At 42.8% G+C, this 16,314-nt stretch overlaps 1 protein-coding gene across 22 annotated transcripts in view; it reads right to left on the bottom strand.

Moving 5' to 3' along the window:
- The window catches only part of LOC109893838 (CUGBP Elav-like family member 4), a 108,841-nt gene that overhangs the window by 71,924 nt on the left and 20,603 nt on the right, over positions 1-16,314 (bottom strand). For all 22 annotated transcript variants that reach the window (XM_031824566.1, XM_031824605.1, XM_031824577.1 and 19 more), the window contains exon 2: positions 857-939. In XM_031824566.1, coding sequence (XP_031680426.1) covers positions 857-939 — 83 coding nt within the window. The remainder of the gene's footprint in view (positions 1-856; positions 940-16,314) is intronic.

Below are 16,314 nucleotides of genomic sequence, written 5' to 3'. Positions count from 1 at the left end.
GCGCCACTCCAGAATCTCCCATAAGTGTTCAATTGGGTTGCAATCTGGTGACTGATACACACACACACACACACACACACACACACACACACACACACACACACACACACACACACACACACACACACACACTTTCGCAACATGCACATACACACCCTTTAAACCCCCATTTGCTCCTTTGAGACCACTGTTTCAAAGTCACTGAGGTCTCTTTTTCTAGCCATGGTAGCCAAAATAATGGGCAACGGGGTATTTTTATACATGACCCTAAGCATGATGGGATGTTTAATTAACTCAGGAACCAAACCTGTGTGGAAGCACCTGCTTTAAATGCACTTTGTATTCCTCATGTACTCAAGTGCTTCCTTTCTTCTGTATGTACGAACATAATGTTGTTAGACACGTTAGATATACTGTATGTATATTTACAGTATATTGTTGGCCCTACCACAGAACACACACATACACACACACTGCAACTATAAATAGGCCTGCTCTGATGTGATGCTATGTGGTTTCTCCCCGTGGGTTTGTGTGACTGTCAGAGGGAGAATGAAAAGGCGAGGGAGGGGGAGAAAGAGGAAGAGGGACGCATGGAGAAAAGAGGGAGAACAAATGGGAAAAGAGGGTGGTGTGTTGTTGTGTGTACAGTATGTCAACAGTAAAGACATTGTGTGGCACCTTTGAATGCAAACACATTTGTGTGGCAAGGTGTGTGCGTTGCGTGTGTGTGCCTAGCTGTGTGTGATCTTTATGGGTGTCGGAATCTGTTTAACATTTATTTGTCTGGGTGCATGTTAAGGTGCTTGAGGGGCCATAAAGTACAAACAGTATGACAGTGTGGTGGTAAACTTACCCCTGGCAGGGTCTTCTGCTCATGAAGTGCATTCTGAGCTTTCAGGGCCGACTCTCTGGCACAGTAGGTAAGGAAGGCACAGCCTGAGAGACAGAGAGACCGAAAGAGAGAGAGACATAGAGAGGGGGGTAGGGAGAGGGAGAGAAAGGATAATGACGTTAGCATACTGGGGCACACACTGAGAGACAGCGAAGGAGGAGACCACTCAAACTTGTTAGAGACAAAAATCCAAGAACACAAACTAACACAAACAGAGCCGTCCCTTGGAGAGAGAGAGAGAGAGAGAGAGAGAGAGAGAGAGAGAGAGAGAGAGAGAGAGAGGAGAGAGAGAGAGGAGAGAGAGAGAGAGAGAGAGAGAGAGAGAGAGAGAGAGAGAGAGAGAGAGAGAGAGAGAGAGAGAGAGAACGAAAGAAAGAAAGTGAGAGAGGGAGCGAAAGAAAGAAAGAGAGAGAGAAAGATAGAGAGAGAAAGAATGAGAGAGAGAAATAATGAAAGAGTGAGAGAGAGAAAGAATGAAAGAGTGAGAGAGTGAGTGAAATGAAGAGAGAGATGGTAAGCCTGCAGCTAAAGAGTACTATCTCCGAAGTGCTACCTACATGGCCTACTGAGTATACCAAACATTAGGAACACCATCCTAATATCGAGTTTACTTTATAAGGTGTCAAACGTATTCCACACGGATGTCGGCCCATGTTGACTTCAATGCCTCCCAGAGTTGTGTCAAGTTGGCTGGCGGTGGACCATTCTTGATACACATCGGAAACACCAGTGTTGCAGTTCTTGACACAAACCGGTGCGCCTGGCACCTACTACCATACCCCGTTCAAAGGCACTGAATTCTTTTGTCTTGCCCATTCACCCTCTGAATGGCACACACACACACACACTCAATCCATGTCTCAATTGTCTCAAGGCTTAAAAAGCTTTAACTTATCTACTCCCTTTCATCTACACATCAATAAGGGATCATAGCTTTCACCTGATAAGTGTATGTCATGGAAAGGGCAGGTGTTCATGCTGTTTTGTATACTCAGTGTATGTATGCTAAACAGTTTAATATACACTTTCCCTTTCCATGTTATCACTTCTCGTGTGGCAGAGATGAATAAACGTGTGCAAGCTAATCTAGCTATACAGCTACTTTCTCCCAAAACATGTCAAATCTTATGTGGCTCTTCTCTCTCTCTCTCTCTCTCTCTCTCTCTCTCTCTCTCTCTCTCTCTCTCTCTCTCCCTGCAAGTCTGCAGTTATCCAGTCGACCATCAGTGTGCGTCGGTCCTCACTTTGCTGTGACAAGGCAGACATTTCCCTGACAGTCTTTCTTTCTGCTCCATATGTTCCCACAATCCCCTGTTTCCCTAGCACCTGGGCTGACATGAGGGGGCTGCCAGGGAGATGCCGGAGACTCAGGCAAACTAAGAGAAACCACAGGAACATGTCACTCACAGGCCCCCTTGACAGGAAGCCTATGTAGTGCTGTCATAAGGCTGACATAGTGTTAGCTAAGGAGAATCTTATTTAGAACTGTCCAACTTTTGACTGTGAATGTTATTATGGAGACCCTCCATGAACAGGAACATGTAACACAGAAACCCTGGAACCATGTTCAGACGACATTTGAAAACGTTATGCCAACATTCCAGGACCCCAATAGATATCGTCTGTAGGGCCTGTTTACGCTTCAACATCACATTCTCTCCACAGTCAAGTTGTAACATGCGTTGTTACCATGAAAGCATGAAGTGAAAATGAAATAAAACATTTCCTTTGAAAGAAATGAAAGGATGAAAATGTGTCAATGTATGAACAAAAATATGTTTACACAATGCACTGGTGATGCTTATTAGGCAGTTCGCCATCAAGGCATAAGTAGTTGATTGGTGTGACATTTTTTGTCTTTTTTGTTTTTCTATTTAGACTTGGACTTTCTTTCAAAGACTCAAAGATGTAAATTCTCCAATCTTTTATTTCTGTCAAGTTTACAGTTTGTGTCTGTAATTCAAACCCCAGAATGTTTTCGGGCACTGTAAAAACACCAGGTTGACTCCCCTCACAGAACTGTCACAAAGACAGTTCACACTGTCCTAGAGACTGTACATATACACAGTTTTAAAATGTAATGAACAAACTAAAAGCCGTCTGCGAGCTGCGAGTAGCATTTTGCAATCAAAAAGACTGTGTAAACATTCAAAACGCCACTTTAATACAGCGGGCAGTAGTCAACAACAGAACTAAACAAGGATGCCTGAAGAGTAGATCTAGTATCTTTCTAGCTCTATGCCTAACGTTCTCACTCTTTTGTTCACATTCAACTTGTCAACATCCTTTTTAATGTAAAGTTATATCATTAATATCTGTGGTATCTGGCTATTTACATATTGACATGTTATGGGCAGAGAGAGTGGGGGCCAGACGAGCTGCAGCATGTATGAAGAGCAGGGCTAACTAGTGTGCCTGGGGAGCTGGTCTCAGTCGCTGTGTGTGCTTGGCTCTGTGTCTTTAACCCTGGGCTGGTCTGATGGCGGGCCGCTGGAGAGCTCACTCCGCCTGTTGCTGTTTTTAATTAATGCCATGCTCATTAGCCCGAGTGGGAGCTCGCTGCTGACAGCCTGCTACCTCCTACCTACCTCCTCCCTGTCATGTTACGCTACATGCCAGCTGCCTCTCCCAAAGGAGGAACACGTGTGTGTGTGTGTGTGTGTGTGTGTGTGTGTGTGTGTGTGTGTGTGTGTGTGTGTGTGTGTGTGTGTGTGTGTGTGTGTGTGTGTGTGTGTGTGTGTGTGTGTGTGTGTGTGTGCAAGCCTGGGCTTCACACACATCGCTCATACAGGGGTACACAACACACACACGTTGGTTTTACTATCCAAGCTGGGACCAAAAAATGGATTCCTATTCAAAATCCTATTTTCCCTCACCCTAAACCTTAACATAACCCTAACCCCAACCTTAACCCCAAATCACTAACCCTAAAACCAAACCAAACTCCTAACCCTAATCCTATCCCGAAAGCCTAAACCCAATCCTATCCCTAAACCCTAAGCCTAAAATAGATTTTTTCCTTTTAGGGACTGCCGAAATGGCCGCACTTGTCAAAGTTTCCTTGATTTACTATCGTTGATTATCTCACACACACACACACACACACACACACACACACACACACACACACACACACACACACACACACACACACACACACACACACACACACACACACACACACACACACACACACACACACACACACACACACACACACACACACACACACACACACGTGAGTAAGCAACACTCAACAAACACCCCAGTCATAGTCAGGCTCAGCTCGGATCTTGCTGTGTCTGGCTCTAGCTAGTATCTGGCTAAAACACACACTGGTAGGAGCAGTGGATAGACATTCATCTTTTGTTGCCTTGCATTGTTTTACAATGCTACAAATTCAAATCAACAACAGTGCAGAGAAGAGAAAGAAGAAGAAAAGAGGCAGCGAATGAGAGAGAAATGGAGAGAGAGAGAGGGGGGGGGGATAAGGGAAAGAGCAAATGAACAGTAGAAAGCGGGGGTGGAGAAGGGAGAAGAAAGCGGTGCAGAGAAAGAGGCTAAGCGAGAGAGAGAGAGAGAGAGGGGGGGGGGGGGACAAGATAGAAAAGTAAAGGGAGGTAGAGAGAGAAAAGTAGAGAGAAAAAGGTAGAGGTAGAGGTAGAGAGCGAAGATAAGATCACCTTGCTGTGAACACCATCCCCCTGTGTCCTACACTCGCCTCTTATCTCAACCACTGCAGACACCCTAAAGTGACACACATCCACCGACCTAAAGGGACACACACCCACCGAGAGAAAGAGGGAAAGACAGAAGGGAGTAAAAGAGAGAGAGAGAGAAAGGAATCAGGGATTGAAAGAGACAATGTCTAAAAAGTAGGAAAGACTCCACTACTTTCTTCACCTACGGCAGGTAGCCTAGTGGTTAGAGCGTTGGGCCAGTAACCGCAAAGTTGCTAGATCGAATCCCCGTACTTACAAGGTCAAATTCTGTTGTTCTACCCCTGAACAAGGCAGTTAACCTACTCTTCCTAGGCTGTCATTGTAAATAAGAATTTGTTCTTAACTGACTTGCCTAAATGAATCTTACCAGTGATTTGAGAAGAAGCTGTCTGTGACAGTACATTTATTGCCAAGTGGCCAAACTCTCTTCTCTTCTGTTACAAGAGATTCCAATTGCAAGATGTCTAACTGAAGATTTGCTGGCATCAATTAAGCCAGTGCCTCTCATGAAGTCCAATTATGACTTAACAAATGTGAGATCATGAGACTTGGTATTATCATTGCATTGTAATCATGGAAAGCAAGAGAAGCCAGGCTTCCCAAATAAATTTACCAAGGAAAAGGGCAAAAACATATAAAATCCTTTATCTTTCATCTCTCTGTGTTTTTGTCATATTCCGTCAATTCGCAAGAGGCTGAATGTATCTTACCGGAGAAAGCATCCAAGCGAGCAAACAGCGCCCCTCTGTCTCTGTATGTGTAGGTCATCTATCTGATACTGTCTGGTCATAAAGAGTAGGACATTGTTTTTGCCCGTAGCCTTGAATGCAAGGGAAGCCAGTGAGCATTTGGCCTCCCGTGATAAAAAAAGTATAAAATAATAGCCAATCAGTGTTGAGCTTAACTGAGTGAGCTGAACTGTGAATGGTCCTGGCGCACCAATAAAATAAGTGTCAAGAAGCCAGTTTGAGTTTGGCTTCACATTTATCACATCTCCTCAAGAGAAATATGTCTTTGACAGAAACAACTTGAATTGTTGCATATTGTTGTGTTGTTGTACTCCGGTGGCTAGCTAAAATGGTCCCTTTCCTAAATTAACCATGGATGGAGATAGGGATTTGGACTTGTGGTTTTACTTCGTTCTCAGTACTGGCAAATGACTATAACCGCGATTCTGATCAACCATTATTTCATACCTTGTTGTGCCCCTGGCCCGAGAGGATGGAAGTTAAATATGTAGCTAGATGTAGAAGGATAATTTTAACTAACTAACGTTACCCAAGAAAGGAAGTTAGGCTAGCGAGCAAGCATTTTAGCCAGGTAGCCGAGGACAACAAAAACTAAAAGCGTGTACTGTATGACAGAGTGATAGACTGTTTCATCAACATGAAAGAGAGGAGAATGACATTGGCGTTTCTCTACAAGTAGGTTGAGTCAACATGTTTTTTCTACTTGCACGAACGCACGCACGCACACACATACACACAAACATCAGAACCATTGACCGCTACATCATATTTATCTTACATTGATTGGACTAAATTATTTTTTGTATTTTTTAGTTGTAACTCTATTAGAGAAAGCATAGGTGATTTTATTATGTTGAAATGTTGAAGTTGAAATGGTGCTGGAATAGTGGAGGTGTCACGCCCTGATCTGTTTCACCTGTTCCTGTGATTGTCTCCACCCGCTCCAGGTGTCGCTTATTTTCCCCAGTGTATTCATCCCTGTGTTTCCTGTCTCTCTGTGCCAGTTCGTCTTGTATGTTAGTCAAGTCAACCAGCGTAATTTTCCTGTACTCCTTTTGCTGTTCTCTTTTTGATAGTCCTCCTGGTTTTGACCCCTGCCTGACTCTGGACTACTTTCCCGCCTGCCTGATCATCCTGCCTGCCCTGACCTTGATTCTGCCTGCCTTGACCTTGATTCTGCCTGCCCTGACCTTGATTCTGCCTGCCCTGACCTTGATTCTGCCTGCCCTGACCTTGACTCTGTCTGCCCTGACCTTGATTCTGCCTGCCCTGACCTTGACTCTGCCTGCCCTGACCTTGATTCTCCCTGCCCTGACCTTGATTCTGCCTGCCCTGACCTTGATTCTCCCTGCCCTGACCTTGATTCTGCCTGCCCTGACCTTGATTCTCCCTGCCCTGACCTTGATTCTGCCTGCCCTTCTGTACCTTTTGGATTCTGAACTGGTTTTGACACTTTTGCCTGTCCACGACTATTCTCTTGCCTTCCAATATGTATTATTCCAATAGGATAAGACTCCAACCATCTGCCTCCTGTGTCTGCATCTGGGTCTCGCCTTGTGTCATGATAGGAGGCAGCTCCAGTTTTCTTTGCAACTTGCGGAAACTCTCAGTAGTTCTAAATAAATATTTTGGAAAATGTCAGAAACATTAACTTGCTTGACCATGCTGTAGGTCACGTAACGGTTTGTTACATGCAATATGCTTTGTGGACTTCACCAGACAGAGGTTGCTCTCCGGTTTTGTGATGAAACAAAGGTGTGGTTGAATTTATTCTGCCACTGTGTCTTCTTATTGTCTCGGCCTTAGGTCTATATATCACGGTGTCAAGGCACATGAACTAACAGGTTATAGAGCAAACAACACTATTATCACAACACATAGAGTTGAAGTCGGAAGTTTACATACACTTAGGTTGGAGTCATTAAGACTTGTTTTTCAACCACACCACAAATTTCTTGTTAAGAGACTATACATTTGGCAAGTTGGTTAGGACATCTACTTTGTGCATGACACAAGTTATTTTTCCAGCAATTGTTTACAGACAGATTATTTCACTTGTAATTCACTGTATCACAGTTCCAGTGGGCCAGACGTTTACATACACTAAGTTGACTGTGCCTTTAAACAACCAGAAAATGATGTCATGGCTTTAGAAGCTTCTGATAGGCAAATTGACATAATTTGAGTCAATTGGAGGTGTAACTGTGGATGTACTTCAAGCCGTACCTTCAAACTCTTTGCTTGACATCATGGGAAAATCAAAAGAAATCAGCCAAGACCTCAGAACAACAATTGTAGACCTACACAAGTCTGGTTCATCCTTGGGAGCAATTTCCAAATGCCTGAAGGTACCACGTTCATCTGTACAAACAATAGTATGCAAGTATAAACACCATGGGACCACGCAGCCGTCATACCGCTCAGGAAGGACACACGTTCTGTCTCCTAGAGATGAACGTACTTTGGTGTGAAAAGTGCAAATCAGTCAACAGCAATGGACCTTGTGAAGATGCTGGAGGAAACAGGTACAAAGGTATCTATATCCACGGTAAAACGAGTCCTATATCGACATAACCTGAAAGGCCGCTCAGCAAGGAAGAAGCCACTGCTCCAAAACTAACATAAAAAAGCCAGACTATGGTTTGCAACTGCACATGGGGACAAAGATCATACTTTTTGTTTCATCTGGTCTGATGAAACAAAAATAGAACTGTTTGGCTATAATGACCTTTGTTATTTTTGGAGGAAAAAGACGGAGGCTTGCAAGCCGAAGAACACCATCCCAACCGTGAAGCACGGGGGTGGCAGCATCATGTTGTGGGGGTGCTTTGCTGCAGGAGGGACTGGTGCACTTCACAAAATAGATGGCAACATAAGGTAGGAAAATTATGTGGATATATTGAAGCAACATCTCAAGACATCAGTCAGGAAGTTAAAGCTTGGTCGCAAATGGGTCTTCCAAATGGACAATGACCCCAAGCATACTTCCAAAGTTGTGGCAAAATGGCTTAACGACAACAAAGTCAAGGTATTGGAGTGGCCATCACAAAGCCCTGACCTCAATCCCATCGAACATTTCTGGGCAGACCTGAAAACATGTGTGTGAGCAAGGAGGCCTACAAACCTGATTCAGTTACACCAGCTCTGTCAGGAGGAATGGGCCAAAATTCACCCAACTTATTGTGGGAAGCTTGTGGAAAGCTACCCGAAATGTTTGACCCAAGTTAAAAAATGTAAAGGCAATGCTACCAAAAATAATTGAGTGTATGTAAACTTCTGACCCATTGGGAGTGTGATGAAATAAATAAAAGCTGAAATAAATTATTCTCTCTACTATTATTCTGACATTTCACATTCTTAAAATAAAGTGGTGATCCTAACTGACCTAAGACGAGGAATTTTTACTAGGATTAAATGTCAGGAATTGTGGAAAAACTGAGTTTAAATGTATTTGGCTAAGATGTATGTAAACGTCTGTCTTCAACTGTAGGTTGTAATATGGATTATTTTTCTGCCTTGGCTTTACCTAAAAAGTGTTATTTTATTCCCCAAAATATGTCAGAACATTTCAGCTATAGTCTTCAAAGAGTCCATTGCATGAAAGGGCTCTATAGCCTTGCACATTAGCAACTCTGAAAGAAAATCCTTGCCTTTAAAATGTTATTCAGTCAGTCAATAAAAATCTCCAGATCTCTCACCTCTGTTTTGTTAGCACTTATCTGGACCTAAAAGGTAGGACCAAGTACAGCCTTTTCTCCATAAACAAAATATGTTTTCACTTCAGTTTAAAGATTGATTTTAAGAGATGAAAAACGTGACTAGATTACTTTGCAAGGTCTCAGCGCTCTGTGAGCTTTACTAAAGAGGAATTCCAGCCACATTTGTTATAACAAGGTGCTATGAACCCTTTACAACTGGGGATGTGCATCTCTCCTTTCATGAACGATTTGATAAGCATTTAGATACATTACATGGGTTGTCACTCAACTAATAAAGGCTATGGTTTGACATTGCGAAAGCCATTTTACAAGAATCTGAATGCTGAAGGTTCCGTGCAGATGGACGAATAGCCTATTAGAACCACATAGGCCAACCTCTCCCTGGCGCGAGCATCTGTGTCCCCTGCCCTGTGCACCCTGTTATTATCTGACAGTCATATGCCGTTACATGCATAAAAGTTCAAAAGGCTACTGAACTGAAGGAGAGGACGCATAAATGAATTCAAAACAGGTAAGAGGTATTTTCGTAATAAAACAAGATTGAATCTTTTTTTTTTTTTTATCTGACCGATGCATGTTTAATTTGGATCGATGCACTAGTATCTTTAACATTGGAACCGGGACCGATGCATGTTTAATTTGGATCGATGCACTAGTATCTTTAACATTGGAACCGGGACCGATGCATGTTTAATTTGGATCGATGCACTAGTATCTTTAACATTGGAACCGGGACCGATGCATATTGGTGAATCGTTACATCCCCGTTTCTAACTCCTGTGTAACTCTGGCATGAGACTTAATGACACATTCATGCACCATAAACTATTCTGTATGCAATAGCAGCACAGTCACTTGTTGGAAGGGTAACAAACCAATGTCTGACAAACTTTGGAGGGAACTATTCCTTTAACGTTAATGAGGAAGCCCTTGGCTCTGTGTGTGAAAAGTCTGTGTCCATATATTCTTCTAAGAGTCCTTACCACCTTTCCTTCAAGACCACTGGCAGGTGAATGGACTGGATAGGTTTCCCACCTTAACACGTTCACCTGTCATGTGCGTTCAGATCTGTGCTCATGGAGGGAATGAGATGAGGAAAGGGGACTATCTTAGAGTATGGGGACACAGAGTCAAGGTCTCCGGAAACATTTCCATGCAGGTTCTACCCTCATATCATTTAAAAAAGATGTAATTGAATGCAGTAAACCCTTGATTAAATAAGAAGGCACTTTCAAGACCGCAATATGAGTTGGGAGAATAGTACGCAAAAAGAAAATCTTCAATTACTGTGCAGAGACCACGTCAGGGCTTTTTTGTTCCGTAAAATAGGCCTTAAAAATTCAGGAGCTGTTTCATGGACTAATGAATTCTCGTCTTGAGTGTGATATTATTCTAGCCGAGTGAAATAGAACTGAGTGCCAACATACATAAAAGGGACGGTATGCATTCATAATGGCGTGTATTACCCCAGACCTCCTTTACCATACCGATCCCACAGTGCTAACACAAGGTAGAGACAGAGAGAAAGAGAATGAGAGAGAGAGAGAGAGAGAGAGAGAGAATGAGAGAGAGAGAGAGAGAATGAAAGTAAACACACACCTGTGCAATATCTAACTACTTGACGTGTATTTGAGTCGCTGAAGAATTAGAAAGTAATATTCCCACCCACACGAAAGAATACTACACTACTTAGAATTATATAGTAAACTGTAGTATACTGTAGTATATTGTAGAATACTATTCTACACACTGTAGTATCCTTCGATCATGTGTAGTACTTACTATAGAATGTTGTAGTATACTGTAGAATACTATAGTGAATAATACAGTATTATCTGCAAAAAAGCACTGTAGTAAATACTACAGTAATGTCGTCAAAAACACTACAGTTTTTAAACTATAGTAAATACTACAATACTATTACATTTGCATACTCCCTGCCCATTCCCCTCCCCATATCACAATTTGTGCCACCCATAAGTGAGAAAAATACATGCCAAGTATAGAACATATATTGTGTTCCCTAAATCAAATAAAATGTTATTGGTCACATACACATATTAGCAGATGTTATAAAAAAGAGCAGAAACTCTGAACTATCCATTCAGACCCCAGTCCAACCTACCTACAGGTTATGGGAAATGTGCTCTTTTAGTATTTCTCCAGTAAGTTTCCTGAAAGAAAAGGCCTCCACTTCTATGTCAAAGATAATACAATGAAAACACTATAGTAAATACTACAGTAACGTCCGCAAAAACACTACAGTAAATACTACAGTACACTACAGTCTGCATAAACACTACTGTAAATACTACAGCATACTAGAGTCAGCAAAAACACTACAGTAAATACTACAGTATAATACAGTCTGCAAAAACACTAAACTAATTAATATAGTACATACTACAGTTTTCTTTTACTACATGATTTATACTAGAGTTAACTGTAAATACTACAGTAAATACTACAGTATTCTCTGTAGTGTTTTTGTGGACTTTAGTCTGCAAACACACTACAGTGAATACTACAGTAAAGTCTGCAAAAACACTGCAGTGAATACTATAATACTATAATACTGTAGTATTTTGTCATTAATAGCACAAATCCATCACAATACACTTACAGGTGCTTGGCGAAAAAACTAAAGCAAACCTAAAAAAACAACATAGTCTCTTACATTTTCTTTATAGTAATAGTGACAACCTTTCAATCTCAAATGGATCTTGGTCGGGACAAAACCTTTAAAGGTATAAAGTATAACAAAAAGGATCATTAAAACATCACAACACTGTGTGTGCATTGTGGAAGTCAGTGAATGCACCACGTTCCACTGTAAGCCTGTGTCTCAAATCTCACCCTATTCCCTATACAGTGCACTGCTTTTGACCAGAGCCCTATGAGACCTGGTCAAAAGTAGGACCCTCTACAGGGAACAGGGTGCCATTTGGGAGGCAGCCTGAACTCTCGCTAATCGATTGGCAGATGAGGAAAAAGGGCCGGCTTTAATGTGTTGCATGTGAAGGATTTACTGGAGAGCAGAGCCACTGAATCAATGGAGTAGAAAATGCATCATTAGGACAGTGTTGTTGTCGTCGTCCACCTCTCTACGCGCTCCCCAGAGAGATGGGGACTGTACACCCACACGCTTGCATGCACACGTTTGAGCACACACGCAGGTCCGCACGCAGTTGAGAATTCCCTGCTTTATTCACACTTGTAAAGGCGCACACACATACACACACACACACACACTCTAATACACACATGCACAAGTACAGCAGAAATGAGACACATACCAGCACACACACACACACACACACACACACACACACACACACACACACACACACACACACACACACACACACACACACATACACTCTAATACACACATGCATAAGTATAGCATAAATGAGACACATACCAGCATATACGGTTTACACACACACACACACACACACACACACACACACACACACACACACACACACACACACACACACACACACACACACACACACACACTCTAATACACACATGCGCAAGTATAGCAGAAATGAGACACATAACAGCATATACGGTATACACACACACACACACACACACACACACACACACACACACACACACACACACACACACACACACACACACACACACACACACACACTTTATTTGTATTATCCTTTAACAATACTAAACAGCAGTTTGCATTTATACCACTCAGACCGATTCCACACTGTCGTTATGTTCTGTAAATTATCTTATTACTATTAATAATGAAGTTGGTCAATTTAACCTGGTCCCTTTGATTGGTCCCTTGTTTACAACAGTTGTGGGTTGTTGCTCCCTAGGTAACAGATTTGGTGCAAATAAATATTTCAGTAACACTTCAACCTAATGTTGTAGTGTAATCCTTTCTATCTCAAAGGCCTTTCACAAAAGAGGAGAAAACCAACCCCCCCCAAAAAGAGTCAATTGTCGTGTCAAAATCACCTTGGGGTGGTTGACAAAAACAGGAGCAAGGGTCTGACTCTGAGACACGGGGTTTAGTCTGCCCTCCCATTACAACACTTTCAGCCCTAAACACCATCATTAATATTCCTCTCCTCTCATTCCCCCTTTCCTGTCCTATTATCCCGCCTCGACGGAGGGATGGCGGCTGAGAGACGCGGTGTCCTGTCCTATCCCGTCCTCCACAGGGGAGACGAGATGAGGGGACATTACAAACAGGGACGACGGGGGGGGGGGGAGGAAACATGAATCATTACAGTTCCTGTTGCGTCCCAGGGAAGGGAAGAAAAGGACGTTCCTCTTGGGCCGATTGATTCCAGAGAGTTAATTGGCTTTATTAGCCAAGACGTTGGGCCCGCGAGGGGCTTCTGTTCTTCTGCCCAGAGCCCCCCCCCCCCCCTTCCAATCCAATTCCTGCGAAGGAGAAACCCTGCGTAATTGTTTTCCCTCCATCTTCCGTGTCATTGTCAGATGGGTCCTGCGGGATTATTAGCAACCCCAGGTCCCTCAATAATTCATCCTAAACTATTTATACACAGATGGAGAGTCCTCTAAAGTCTCCCCCAGTGAGCTTATCTGCCTTTCAGACAGACTGACTGGGGGAAGAGGAGAGAGAAAGAGATTTGGAAAAACAAGAGGGGGAGAAATTTAAAGAGTGAAAGAAAGGGAGACAAGGGGCAGACTGAGCCGGAGAGAGGGATGGGTAGTGGCAGTAAGAGACAGAGGCACAGAGGAGGGAGATGGTGCGTGTGATTCTGTGCAAGAGAGCGAGAGAGAGGGAGAAAAGTGTGCGCCTGTCTTTGGTAGAGGGAGGCACAATGACCCTGTTTCATGGTGTGCTTTCAGCTTCAAGGTGAAGCCGCTCTTTCTCCCCCGCTTTGCCAAAGTGAACAAAAGCACCATCCGGGGAATAGCAGCCTCCCCACACAACCCTCATTAATGACGTTTAATCTGGCCCTTTTTTCCCCTCCATTTAACGCAATTAAGATGTTTGCAAAGCGAGCGTAGAGCGCCAATCGCTGAAGGAAGGGCGCATGAAAGATGCACAGGGATTTCCATATTTTCCATCGACTCCATGCAAACACAAGTGGCAATGGATAGGATCAACAAACACACCACTGACTCATTCCACCATTCCTTCATAAACACGTAATCATATGATAACATAAGATATTAGCATATTAGCATTAGCGCATTAAGAGGCTTTTTTATCCTAAATAGGGAGCAGTGCAGTTTGAGAAAAAGGCTGTATAACTTGTTTTTAATTGCCTAGTCGCAGATACCTGGGTTTTCCTCCCGCCCCGCCTCGGTGGGGAGACATTTTGTTGTCGTCCAACTAATGAGGCTTTTGGCGAAGGCAGTTGATTTTCAAAGTCCTTTTTATCGGCTCTGGAGCTACAGATAATTTTAAATATTTAGCCATTTGGCAGACGCTTTTATCCGGCTCACTTAGAAAGCTGCAACTCCCTCTTGAACAAATTGGGACATTGAAATGCAGATTGGAACAGAGTTTTCACATTTTGCATTGGAGGCAAATGAGGGGGGAATGAACAAATGGAACTCTCGGAAAGGCCTTGTTTGGAAGATCAAAACACTGGTCAGCTCAGATGTCTGATCCTTTGCAATATCGTAGACCATGAATATACAACACGACTTGACCATAGAGCAGACATCTGGGCTGGTCGTAGGTGTAACAAGTGACTTAAAATGTATGTACTGCGGTATAGATTTAGTTTTTTTTACTGGCAAATAAAAGCAATCAATCAATTGCATTTAATACTGTTTAGTACTGTGCAAGGTAATGTTACATCTGACCCTTTCATTTGGATCTGTTTTGCTATTTTAATCGCAACCAGGTCTCAGTCAGATCAGTGCTCAGTGGCAAACTCTGTCCAGAATGTACTGATGGAGGATTCTCACAGTCGGGCCAATATCAATCTATACCAGCCTCTGCTCTTTGCCAGGGAGGATGGGGTCCTCTACTATTACTTAGCCGTTGCGGACACACGCACACGCACACACACACACACACACACACACACACACACACACACACACACACACACACACACACACACACACACACACACACACACACAATTTTTCTCTCTTTCCTCTCTATTTTTCTCTCTCCAGAAACCCTATGGAAGAACACCAAATACTGCGTTTGTGCTGCCAGGTCACCTATGATGCAAGTCAGTATTTGAAGTCCATCCATGTCTGAGGATGTCAGGAGATGACGTGGAAACCGGCCACTCGGGGCAACAGTGAGCCCTGTTACCTTCAAGTAGGTTGGTCAAATCTAAGCATCTTCCTCTGATTCCAAAGGTTGGAAGTTCGCATCCAGCAATATAATGTTTTATTTGTATTTATTTTTTTGCCTATCCCAAATCTTTACCTTTCTTAGGGATAGCCCCCTTTTTAAAAATGTTCACCTAAAATGACATACCCAAATCTAACTGCGTGTAGCTCAGGTCCAGACTCAAGGAAACACTTTGAGGTTTGTGGAAATGTGAATTAAATGTAGGAGAATATAATTAACACAATAGATCTGGTAGAAGAAAATACAAAGAAAACAACAACTTTTTTTCTTCTTTTTTTCTACCACCATCTTTGAAATGCAACAGAAAGGTCCCACTTCTAGCCATAACTCTGGTTGTAATTCCGATGGTGTCCACAAGATGGCAGCAGTGTGTTTGCAAAGTTTCAGACAGATAACGTGAAGTATGAGAAAACCACATGACATCTAGTGTGAAGTCACCCAGGTACATTTGGGAAGATCATGGAGACATTTGCATTCATGTTACATTTTTCTGCAGGAATATCGTCAAATCTGTATACTTGGACTTTGATTTAGCTTTTCCAGTATTAGTAGCCATATTATAAGTCAAAAATTTGCAAAACAACCAGATTTCAAAACTTCATAACTCTGAATATTCTTAGAATTTTTGTCCAAAAGGAAAAGGCATGCTGTCGCACAACGTTAGCAGCTACATTTTACGGCAGATACAGGATAGTGAGATGGGCTTCCGGATACTCCAGTGAAGCCCATCTCATTGGCTATCTAGCTAGCTTTGTTTTACCCTGATTGGTGCTTATTTGACAAAGTTAGAGTTGATCAAGTGACGACTGCCCACGTCATCGGCGTGCCATGAATGCATTGCTCTTTGACCACATTTGGTGTCCTATAGGATATACTACACCCCTAATGATAT

This window comes from Oncorhynchus kisutch, linkage group LG1 (genome assembly GCF_002021735.2).
Source record: "Oncorhynchus kisutch isolate 150728-3 linkage group LG1, Okis_V2, whole genome shotgun sequence".
NCBI lineage: Eukaryota > Metazoa > Chordata > Actinopteri > Salmoniformes > Salmonidae > Oncorhynchus > Oncorhynchus kisutch.
The sequence above is the reverse complement of the archived record's forward strand: the minus strand, read 5'-3'. Positions and strand labels throughout refer to the sequence as shown.